Source organism: Anopheles aquasalis, chromosome 2 (assembly GCF_943734665.1).
Source record: "Anopheles aquasalis chromosome 2, idAnoAquaMG_Q_19, whole genome shotgun sequence".
In the NCBI taxonomy this organism is placed as follows: Eukaryota; Metazoa; Arthropoda; class Insecta; order Diptera; family Culicidae; genus Anopheles; species Anopheles aquasalis.
Window position 1 is genome coordinate 4,982,501 of NC_064877.1, and position 12,500 is coordinate 4,995,000.

General features: G+C 47.1%; 2 protein-coding genes across 4 annotated transcripts in view; one reads left to right on the forward strand and one right to left on the reverse strand.

Annotated features, from left to right (window-relative positions):
* LOC126577924 (activating transcription factor 3-like) overlaps nt 1-10,425 on the forward strand; it is a 55,830-nt gene extending 45,405 nt beyond the window's left edge. For all 3 annotated transcript variants that reach the window (XM_050239993.1, XM_050240004.1, XM_050240013.1), the window contains exons 5-6: nt 3,202-3,405; nt 3,517-10,425. In XM_050239993.1, the coding sequence (XP_050095950.1) occupies nt 3,202-3,405; nt 3,517-5,382 (2,070 nt within the window). In that variant the 3' untranslated portion in view covers nt 5,383-10,425. The remainder of the gene's footprint in view (nt 1-3,201; nt 3,406-3,516) is intronic.
* An 87-nt stretch (nt 10,426-10,512) lies between these two features.
* Nucleotides 10,513-12,500, reverse strand: part of LOC126577920 (ATP-dependent DNA helicase DDX11) — a 2,934-nt gene continuing 946 nt past the window's right edge. Inside the window, exons 1-3 of the mRNA XM_050239980.1 lie at nt 11,563-12,500; nt 11,283-11,480; nt 10,513-11,214 (exon numbers count right to left, since the gene is read on the reverse strand). The exon at nt 11,563-12,500 is cut by the window's right edge and continues 946 nt beyond it. Of these exons, the coding sequence (XP_050095937.1) occupies nt 10,531-11,214; nt 11,283-11,480; nt 11,563-12,500 (1,820 nt within the window). The 3' untranslated portion in view covers nt 10,513-10,530. The remainder of the gene's footprint in view (nt 11,215-11,282; nt 11,481-11,562) is intronic.

Here is a 12,500-nt window from a genome sequence, read left to right on the forward strand (position 1 = left end):
AGGAAGAATGTACAAATATTGAAAAGAATTGTGACGCAAAAGTGATTCAAAGCTGTAGAAATACATTTACAGCGCTTCGTAATATCGAAACAAATGTAAGAGCAAAGCAAAGCCCCGATCCGCTTTGGCCTTCTACCATGGCCTACGTAAACGGAAGATATACTGCCGGATGATTCCTGCTCAATTCTTTGAAGAAGAAAAAATATTATTTGCATTTCATCTGAATAATCATCCATTTTATTTGCTTTTACCGAAATGGACTCTTCTGTCCATTTCCTCTGTGTAGGTTTTAGCTCAACAGAGCGTTGCCATTTGTTAGACAAATCAGCCAGGCTTGCTATGAGCTAGAAAAATCGTGGAACATCCTCTCTCTCTCTCTCTCGGCGATGGTGTTCGGCCTAGCCAACGGTCGATCCTTTCAATAGCCCCCAATCAACCCGGTAGGCTGCGAAGAAGCGCTATGATCAATTTGTTTCACATTCGGCCACTAATAATCATCATTATGGACAGCAAATCATACCCCAATGGGACGCCGATTAATCAGCCACGAGTTAAGCATTTTAGCATAATTTATTATTCAAATATTCGCGGTCGATCGAGGGATTCGCTTGCAGAAGGTCGTCGGTTTGGTTTCGATTCGATCTTTCCTTTCCTCTTTTGTGTCAAGTGTGGTATGTCAAGAGTTGCATGCCCATGAACCGACGGCCATCTTAATGAAGATGCTTTTTGACGGTTGTATTGTATGGACAAGTCGTGACCGACCCCACCCCGGATGGTTGGATTCGTTGCAGGCGGTTGCGATAAGGTAACTGCAGAACCAATTCGTTACACAACAGGGTGCCACCACCGGCATCGAAAACATGCAAGATCCTTTGATTGTACTTCACCCAAAAGTGTGCATAAAGCGTGGCTTCATGGCACAATTTATGATCTTGCAGTGACCGAAGTTGCCGTTCGTCGTGCGTAGCTCATGCAGATCGCACCTTCTGGTGGTTTTTTGGGGTCTCGGTGTGAGAGCCGTACACCACGCACACACTTGATGCCATACGATGATCGCCGATTTCGGTTTCGGATTTGGTTCCTTTTGGCACCACTTCCTGTTCCGCTCCGGAGCTCCCCCACCGGTTCCACTCGCTCTCTTCCCGGAGGTCATTCATCCGCGATCGTATTTACTTTTCATCTTGGCCACAACTTCTTTACTCCCTCTCTCCGCTGGCAAACGCTGATTGACACGACCGACCGACTGCCGACGACGACGATCGCCACAAGACCGGGACTTTGGTCGCACCAAATACGACGCCCACAATGCGGCATTATACGCTGGTGCGCGTCGGTGCTGGCCACAACTCCGAATCGGCTTCGCGGTAGAGGTAGAAGAAGCTCTCGCTTCCCGTCGTACTTGACATCCTCCACCTCGGACTGCCGCGAACCATGCGTGCCATGGAGGACAATCACCAAGAAGGAGGAGGAGACCCCCACTCGCATTTGAGGCCCCAAGTCACGTTCCCCTTTGGCCGCAGCAAACGGCACATTTGCATACAAAATATCAAAAAGCGAGAGCCGAAGAGGGGGCCGCACGCAGAAAACGGATGAAATGAAGAAGCAATTTCGAAAGTAATGCTGTACTGCTGGAGACCAAACATACGTGGATCCATCATCTCTCACACACGGCGAGGCCAGCTTCCTCTCTCAGGGGAGGCTCAATTCCCCACAGAGAGCGCCAGAGAGAGAGAACACCGATCCGATCTTGATTGTCCCCGGAGCCAACAGTGATATATTTGAATCCATTTTTCCATCCCATTCCCTTCAGTTCCCCTGCACCCCTCCTCCCAGGAGGGTGTCGAGAAATGGAAACCGAAATTGGCGTTGGAGAAATTTGAACATTTTTACCCCTCGCGACACCCCGAGATGGCACCGAAACAAGCAAGATAACGACGAAAGACAGCCAATGAGGGTGCGCGGGATGATGCTCCGGTGCTCCGTGGTCCGTGCTTTGCACAAAAACATTATGAGCTCCATTGTACGCCCAGGGACCCCTCCGGACATGATCTTTGCATGATCAGATCCAAGATCGAAAGATCCAGCGAAAGCCCACGATTCGCAGTGAATGGTGAAAAATTGGAATTCATGACCTGAGCTTGGTGGCTTCTGTGGCAGCGGAGTCTGACATTCAATTATGTTGACTCTGGCACGTTTTTATGTGTGCAACGTGTTCGTAGTGCTGCTCACCGGGGACAACTAATCATCGTCAGGTGGTGCCCAATCATCCGGCCAACGAATTGGAATTGGGTGTTGGACCAATTAGAGAAAACAAGAGGTTAAATCCATCGTCATAAATAATTTTCTCTGGGAACTCCTCGTAGGCAATACTTGAGTTTTATTTTTTAGCAACCTTATCAGCACCTACTTTAGCCCTAATTCGTCCTTGGCGTGACTCAGGCGCATTGATGGCGTTGTGTACTAAAAATACAAAAACCCAAGGCCTGTAAACTCTACTTTGCATACGATTCCGTCGGTTCGGTCTCCTAATTACCTCAATTGTTATTAAGAACGACCGAAAGTGACACCTCTCGAGCGTCTTACGATCACGAGCGCGATTTTATTAACCCTCTTCCCCCGCACCAGCAGCAGAAACGAAGAAACTATACCCGCCATTCCATCCCCCCTCTTACGAGATCTTCCTTTTTCCACCAAGTAAACTCGAAATTCCTCACATTTTTTGTTAGTATTCCGTTTCATTTGTCTTTTTCTCAATCGCACGCCCCATCCGCACCACCCCCTAGCACGACACAGAACGACGAAATCGTACGAAGGAATGTGGAGCGGTTAAACGAAAACGATTTGCACGATATCGTGCCGGCGCGTAATGGTCTCTCGGCGTTCGCACCATGTGGCAGGTCCCGGTGTCACTTAGCAAATTAAATTTTGTTGAAGAAGCTCGACTCGATCGGCTGCGTGACAGAGGGACATTGTTGAATGTTGACCACGGGCTACTGCGTTTCTGCCGGCGTATGAGACTAGGGTTAGGTTGTTTATGGGATTTTTAATTAAATGAATGAAAAATGAAACCGTTTGGAATGTTAAAAAGCCGTGTTTTAAAGGTTATGGGGCAGAGGAAACCCTCTTCAGCCTACTGGGATTGTCATATTCGACAGCGAATGTCAATGGTTGTTTCGTGTTTTTTTTCTTATCGATTCCCAGACCCGCTCGCAATTAATAAAGGAAGGCGTAAAGCTGCTGATCCAGAACAAACGGAAGTTCAGTGGAGGAGATTCGAGCGACGGCAATGAATCCAGCACACCGCTCAGCAAGGTGTGCCGGCGACGTGAACCCTCCGGAACGGACCAACGGGAAACCAGTGATGACGATATGGACTCTAAGTCGAGCCCTCGCTCGACTGCTGCAGTAAGTATCCTGCCGCGCCACTCACTCTCCTTTTCTTCGTTCTTTCTGACCGTTGTTATCACTGTCTTGATTGAAACTCCCATTTTGTGCTGCTTCTTCCTCTGTGCACAGCTTACACCCGAGGACGAGGATCGACGCCGGCGACGTCGGGAACGGAACAAAATCGCCGCCACCAAGTGCCGCATGAAGAAGCGCGAACGGACGGTCAATCTCATCAACGAATCGGAAACGCTCGATGCCCAGAACAAGGACCTAAAGTCGCAAGTGAGCAAGCTGGAGTCGGAACGTCGAAAATTGCTGGAAGTGTTGCAGGCCCATGGTCCCAAGTGTGTGCACCAGAAGGGCTACCAACCACTTCCACTGCTGGCTAACCTTCCCGAACTCAACGGTACGACGAACGGTAGTGGCAGCAACAATAGTGGCGCAACAAACACCAAGTATCTGAGCGATCTGAACTATGGCGATCAAGGGCAGGGCGAAGGGGAGATCAAGTACTCCGAGTGTTTGAAATCGGTGTCCGGCAATTCGGTAGCTACCTCATCCTCACCATCAATGGACAGCTTTGCGAAGCAAGACTCTGGCGTGCTACTTCCCCCGGGCTACTGCAAGCTATCGCCAACGGAGCCACCCAACTTCCTGCTTGATTCACCCTCGGAACTGACCGGCGATGGAGGTGGAGCTAGTGGGTCGGGTTTCCTCCCGCAGGGACCGAAATCGGAATACATTCCCCTACCCGCAGGCTCCGGTTCCACAGCTTCCCAGTCCACCCTACCAACATCCACCACCGCTAGCCAACCGACCAAGAGCAATGGACGAGCGAAACCCGGACCGAAACCACGCCAGAACCGGAACCAGAACTCAGCGAACTCAACGGCGAAAATGTCCTCTACAATCGTCTCGAGTGCCGCGGATACGACGATTTCTACGGCGATCAACAGCACCAGCAACAACAGCATCAACAACAACAACAATAGCATGTCGTACATAAGCAAAGTTAGCAACCCATTGATGGCCGCATCGCTTATGGCGACGACACCATCTTCATCGCCTGCCTCGATAGCCTCTCCGGCGACGATCTCCTCGTCCTGTTCTTCGGTGAGCGTTAGCAATCCACTACTTTCCCTAGCCGCGGATGATGACTTTATCCTGAAGAACGAGCTAATCGACACGTCCAGTCCATACACGACGGTACAGAGTGCCGATCGATTTCTGTTCGATTCAACGCTTGATCTGTACAACAACAATGCGCACAGTCCCATGACGGTAAGCATGAGCTGCGCTGGCACGTCCTCCCAGCAACAGCAGCAACAGAGCCAGCTCCTGCCACAGCACAGCACGCTGAACAACAACAATCCGAACCTGCTGAACGAGAATGACAAGCTTAGCCATCTCAGTGCGATCAAGGATAACACCTCGAATGCGCTTCTCGAATTTGGAGTCAGCTTCGACACACTGAAGCCAACCAACGTGGATTATACGCAACAGCAGCAACAGCAACACCAGCAACACACTAACGACATGGCACATCACCTCCATCACCAGCACCATCAGCAGCAGCCACAGCAACACCAGCACCAACAGCAGCAGCAGCAGCATCAACAGCAGGAAGCATCATCTGGTATGGGTGGTCTGCTGGGAGGTGATCCGACACTAGGACATCTCATGCACCACCATACACAGCAACAAAATCAACTACAAAACCAGCAACAACAGCACCAACAACACCTTCACCATCAACATCAGCACCAACTGCAGCAGCAGCAGCAGCAACACCACCAGCTGCAGCTTCAGCTCCAGCACCAGCAACACCAACAGCAACAGCTTCAACAACAACAACAGCAACAGCAGCTCGTTAGCAATGCCCTCGACATGATGGCCAACGAGTTCCTCATGATCCCCGGGGACGACCCTAGCGAGTTCACCGATCTGGACAGTGGCATTACCGCTTACAACAGCATTAACGGGTGCCTGGCGTGAGGCGACAGAACGTTCTATCTGTAAGCTGTACGAGTAAAGACTTGATTGGGTTGGTTTGTGTTTCAGCAAGCGAATGGGGCTGGTCAAACACAAATTATTCTCTACTACTTTCTTTCCCGTTCTTTCAAGCTCCCCAGATCGACAGTGAAACTCAGTTTTTCTCCATTCTGACTCGATTCAAATTTCTTTTTCCTTCAATTCATTTACATAGACGAAACAGGCAGAGGGATCGAATACGGTTTTACCAGCCCTTTTCTGGCTTTTAAATGCTATTTATTGTTAGTAAAATACATTAAAAAAAAGCTCAGACGCTGCAATATCACTTGTATCACGAAGCACTTGGCATGCACAAAATTTGAAAGACAAATTCAACTTGACAAAGTACACCACAGCGTAAAGGGGATAAGAAACCAAACAAAAGACGATAATACCGCGAAGTAAAGAGTGGGGGACATAGGGGAAAAAGAGAAAGAGCAGGAAAAAGAAGAAAAGCATTAATGACACAGAAGACGCGGTGGAGGCAGAATGGCGAAAATCATAAGATCGGAAATGCATTCCTTTTTGAGTGTAAGGTTCAATAATTGTATCTCATTTTATGACTTCTATACACTTTACTGAGCGTAATTAATATTATTATTGTTATTATCATCACTATTCTTATTGCTATTATTGCTATCCTGCTATCACTCTTATTATTGATACTATCGTTTACCGTTTCTGGCTCGTTTCGTCCAGTCTCCACTGCGTTCTCCATAAGCGCTATCTCCTCTTTCTGGAGTCATTTTTTCCTGTTTTCTTTTTTCTTTTTGCTCACCATTCTCTACCTCTTTTCCTCTGTCTCTCCCTGTCGCTGAGTTTCTTATCTTGCGTTTGCGTTTTTCCTATTCCTTTTAACACCCACTAGCTAATTTTTGTCATCCAAGCTCGCGACCAAAAAAGAACAGTTTTATCTATTTGCTGTTTTGGCGCTGGTGCGTTAATATGCCGCGGTACTACCACGTGAATACGTGCGGCAGCGGCAGGGGCAGGGTTTTTGTCACAAGACACTTTTTGTTATTTTCTTTTTTATTAATACTTTTTTGTCAGAAGCATGCCATTATGCGCGTGTTTCGGAAAGGAAGTACTTTTGTGTAAACCTCTAATGGGGTGGGAGGCTTGAATCGCGTTGAGCTGAACGAGGAACACAAAGCAGCAGGGAAGTTGGAGAGAGAAATGGAGTGAGCGAGAGGTGTGACTGGCTGTGGGGTGTGGTGGCATTAATGCATGTTGGACGTTGACAACACAGAGTGTATCGCGCGCGCGAGTTGAGGATTGCGTGTGAAGTGCCTGAGCCTACTTTGACGATGGCTACTTCGTTGTTTCTTTTTTTTCATACTTCTTTGGCTTCCTCGTGACTTCTTCCGTTCACAATTCATCCGTTTTGGAAAGCGAGTGAGAGGGGAGCGGAACACAAGGTAAATTCATTAATTAAATTACCATTTACCTTGTGCCGCAACCCACCAGCAACACAGTACACAGTGTACTCGCACCAAAATGCAACCAACATGCCTTCTCTCACACTTTTTCTCCCTCATTCTGTGGTCCACAATAAAAGCTGCGATGTTACCCAGCATCAGTTTTGGGGAAGACAGATTAAGCCTTATTTACTTCTCCATTATCGGAATTATTCGTCGAGTAAGTCTGATTGATTGCAAGAAGCAGACGCACAAAGCGACAGAACCTGCTGCTGTCAACCGGCGCTGCCCCGGTGACCATCATTAACCCCAGCAACATTCCATCATGAGCACGGGCAAACTCAAGCTTAGGATACTCAAAAATCTTCATTTTCGTACGTCCATACATACAGTGACGAGGAACAGATTCCCCGTCTGGCAGTACATAACGACCAGCGGAGAGAACAATATGTTAAGCTGTAGAACTCAGATCGTTTTCTTGTAGCACGTTTAGGCACGGTCTGGGCCAGGTTCTGATGGCACATGTACCGAGGGAATGTTAGCAAACAAACCGAACCAAACCAAACAACTAGTGTACGAATGTTATTTCGATTGTTTCCATTTCTTTTCTTCTTTGCAAGAGGACAGGCCGTTAAAGGGGGGGATAGAATCCCCGGGCCGCTCACTAACCAACGGATAGTTACCAATTACCCTGTTGCAAGTGCCGCGTGGCTGATGATGGCCACGCCAAAAACCGGATAGTTACCAAGAGGGTGGGTCAGATTCTTTGTTTTAACTACTTATTTTAACGACTTACGGGTGCCATAAGTTTAACGGTTGTGCTGCAGCTGATCAGCCTTCAATGTGGGAATGTCCTGTTTTGTAATGTTAAGGCAAATGCGTCGGGCACCATGCGTCCTCCTATCAACGCATGTGCTCTATTTTACGGATTGATTTCGTTTAGCATCGAACGCATTATATGCTAAAAACCATTGTAGTGCAGTCTAGTGTTTGCCAGTAAGTGCAATCCCAATTAACCGCCAGGAATCTGTTCCTCAGTCACGTTTGTCCGTAGATTGCAGCAGGGAAAATGCATTCAAATTCCTATTCGATCCCTCGTCGGTTCGGCTTCTCTACTCAAACACGCATACGCACCCCTAGGGACACATCACGGTGTAAGTACGAGCGACCAATTTAGTGCTAGGCCATATAGACGTTAAACGATAAATACCGAAAGCTTACTGTGACATAATATGTAGTGTTTAGGATATGAACGGCCGCGAAGACACAATCACCGGATATGGAGCGAAAAGGTGGAAGAGAGACGAAGCGGAATATGATCGTTGTGCACAGAGGAGGGCTGCAGCACACAGTCATGGGGGTATATATTATATATATTTATAAACAACTAACACTGTTGAAGCTTGCAAAGCTGTCTAGTAAAGAGCATAATAAGTCGGGAGCAACAAGACGACGATCAAAGCCAAACCAATCGAAGCGCAAGCCGCATCACATTTGATCATGCGATCGAAATCAGCAAAAACAAAAACTGCACAATCTGCCTAAAAGGATCAAATCCAGCGCCTTAATTTTCTTCGCCAAGCCTTCGTACAGGTTTTGATGCTTAGTGTTTCACGTGTTTTGTGCCAATGACGCTCTAGGGCTATTGCGCCCAGGGTGGATCGCAAAACGCATGAAGCTACTACATGAAGCCGCGCACCACACCACGTGGTGGTTGTGGATGCTGGCCGCGAAAGACATGCATGCCTTAAATAGTGTTTCGAAACCAGGACAAGAAGCAAGCTCGAATATTGAAAACAACGCAAAGCGAAAAAGCAAACCGAGGGAACCGAATAATCAATCAGAACTGGATAAGATGCCTTCCTATTTCGAAGAATAGGTTATAATGCATGTTATACTAGTTATGTTTCATTATATATTCTTTTGTTTTTTTTTTTCTAATGAAATAACAGCCGAAAGGAGAAGATAAAACGGAAGAAAATCGAGAGAAAAATAGACAAAACAAAGTATATTAACATTCGACATTTACTACCTACAAAGATGTAAGGCTTAGTGTATGTATCATGTACCGTGAATGTTGTTTCCGTGTGTACACGCCGCCAATAGCAGGATGAAAAAAAAACAGGGAATGAACGAGCGTTTGCTTCCCAGTTTATGTTTCAATTTTTATTTTTTTTATCCAAGCAATGTGCGTAAGTCCAAATTTAAAACATTTAAACGTGTGATATGGAACCGAAAGCAGGGGCCGTGGTGAACGTGGAAAACACCCCGGGAGACCCAGTTCATCGCGACGTGGGTTGTTTTACGGGGCAAGAAAGACAGTTCGGCGAGAAGCCACAAATGTATAACGCAGTGTCTTAGCTGAGATAAGCAAATCGATTCGTTCTCTTTTTCTACTCGAGCATAAGATAAGTGGGGAGAGCTTTAGCGACGTAATATATTCCACGTTCGAACTGAGCTAGCAACTAGGCAAGGGGGCCTCGGGCCCCACCGGGAGGCTCGATTTTGAGTTTCCGTTTCCCGCTCTCCTTTGCTTCCCTCTCCATCCCGCTACTCGTCATGCATTTCTCATCTGACTGTTAGAAGCTTTTCAAGTTTTTCGAAACACACGCATTCAAACCCATCACCCCGCCATTAGTATGTGTATACCCAGAGCGATTATTAGAGGCACGATTAAAATTTACCGAACGAATAATTATTCTACTTTGTACCTGTATGTTGGCCTCGATGTTGTCCTGCAGAGGAGCGGCGCATAATGATGATAGAAACCGACAATGGAAATCTCTTAATTTACAACACATTTGAGCTTACGAGATAACGGCGCATATGGACAGCCAGGGCGCGTTGGTGAACTCACGCATTAGAAAATGACAGAGATTTGTTCGAAGAAAGTCACAGAACGAACGGCATCCAATATAAATTAATAACGAAAGATTTCTATGCTTCCAACAACGTCTCCAAACCTTTTCCATCTTCTATTCTACAATAACCCAAACACTCTCTCTCTCTCTCTATCTCTCTCTTCCTCTGTACGTTCCCTTGAGCTCATGAGTCCCATTTGCGAGAAAACCAACGTTTCGTTCATACCGTACAACGCTATTGTTCACCGATAATGAGGATGATATTTAAAATTGATATTCCAAATTTCATGTCCATGCTTCCAGAAGCGCACGAACGTGCACAGCACGTTGCCTGCATGTTCGCACAACATATAAGGCAGCAGAACCAGCATAAATGACAGTGAAAAGTGGATCGTTGAAGGTGTTCAAAAGGTGCGAGAGACATTTAGGTTAGAGCATAAAAGGGAAAGCACTCGTTATGACGATGCAGAAAACCAAACAATGGCAACAATCCCTGTGTCATATGTGTAAAGCAAACGATACTGAATGATTGGTACAACAACTAAGAAAGCTGAGAGGATAGGATATGTGTTTCCTTGGGAGAACTACACAGATTAACGGAGGAATTCGAGAAGCTCGTGTAACATCACCAAGTGTGTGAGAAATACCCAGTACTTCTGTAAACAAGAGCAAATTATGGAGAAATGAAAATATAAACAACCGGCAGACTCAATTTGCGCCTCATAAAACCGAATAACGGTGTTGTGGATGTCCTTTCTAATTTTCACTGTAATCCGAAACACCCGATCTTAGTAACCAAGTGTGTCGATTGCACTGTTCCTTCACACAGCCTGCTACTGGCCTGCATGCGTCTCCTTGGATCGGTCTGTTTTATGATCACGGAAGAACTTCACTAAGCTACTATGTGCCTGACCATATCGATCAGCACAAACCATCCGATCGGAGATCCAGCTAGGGAGCTTCCGTCGAATAGACGACTCAGCCCCTTTACCGTACCGTACATCCAACAGAACGACGGCTGCATAATCGCGTATATGTCGTACGGCTCGTCCAATGCACTGATTGACCGCTTTCATGCACAGATTCTCATAATACTCATTTCCGGCGGAACTGGCCGTAGGGGATTGTTTAACAAGTGTTCGATCGAGATAACGCATCCGTTCCACTAGCTCCGGGCTGGTACGGTTGGGATACGGCAATCCAATCACCACCACACATCGGCCAAGTTCATCCGAAAAGTTTAATCCTTCACTAAGCTTACCTCCAACGACACTCAGTAGCAGAGCACCGGTGGCCGATTTCGCTGCCTGCGCATACTCTGCCAATATCCGCTCGACCTGCCCGGTAGTACGTGGCTCACGGAAGATTCGCTTTCGCTCCTCTATTCGGGCACGATTGCCGGAGTCCTCGAGTCGTTTGCAGAACTGCTCGAGATACTCGTAGGAGCTGAAGAACGCCACGATACCGTTCGGAACGACGTAGCACAGGTTCATCAAGGTAGACTGAAGCTCGTCAAGCTGTGGGCATGAGATTGATTGAGTTGAGATCATGATACTCATTCACCTTCACCGTTTATTTAACTCACCAACTGCTGGCACTGTCGATTGGCGTAATTGAACAGAAAGTCCTTCCCCGATGGCCCTCGCGCGAGTGCGATCGGAAGCACGGCGTCCGCCGGTACGACATGTGGATAACTTTTAATCGTAACCCGTTCCGGGCAGTTCCGAAAGACTTGCTCCGTTAATTCTTCCGTTGGTTTCATTGTGCCACCTGCCAGTACGACCTGAAAGATGGAAGCATCAATTACCATTTCATTTACCATTTAATCAGTTCCAACGTCACTTCATTTTCCCGATTTCACTTACCGATCGGCAACTCTGCACAATCTCTTCAAATCTAGCACCCGGGTTCAATAGAAGGAATTTCATACTCGACTGAGCGGGTTCCTTTGCGTTGTAGCTTAGCAACACACGTCCATCTCCGGTGCTTCCTTCGATAAGGCATTCGATGAAGTTGATCAACGGACGAATGACGTTGGACACCATTTTTTGTGGAGATTCTTTTACATTTTCCTGTTCCGATGCTTCGTTTTCAGACCGCTTTTCACGTATTTTTTTCTGAGATTGCTGTTTCCTTTGCTTTTTTTTCTCTTCCAACGATTTCAAGAGTGTTTTCATCGAACTTGTAACCTCTTTGGAGCTGCTGCCTACCTTCGGACGGTTGATGCCCGGTGCAGCACTTTGCGCCAGTAGTTCTGTTGGTGCGCTCTGAGCGAAACCATGCACCTTCTGGGCTATGCGTGAGCGTTCACAGAACGCAAGTATTTCCATGAAATCCAAATTGAAGATGTCTCCCTCAAGCAGCAGATCCTGTGTTTGAATCATTCGTGATGATCGTGCAGTAGGGCCCGTACCCTGTTCTGAGGCAGCACTTTGTTTCACCTCTGGGGACAACAATTTCCCCAATCTCGTCGCTATAAAGATTAACTGATTGATACGAAGCAGATTTTTGGTCGAAAATCGGGCAAAGTAGCGCGCCTTATATGCCGCCAGTTGCATCTTAACTTGCTGCAACTGATCGAGAGTCAACTCTTGGCTATGAATCGAAGCAATCGTGTCGAGTAGATTGTGCGCTTCATCGATGATCAGGATCGAACCGTTAAGATCGATGCCAGACTGTTGGCGTGTACGACGGTGTAAAATCAATTGATATGGAACCATCAAGACCTGTGCATCAGGGACAGCGGCTCGTGAAGCGTAGTACGGACAGGTCTTCTCTCGTTTGCCCGCCTTCACCAGATCCT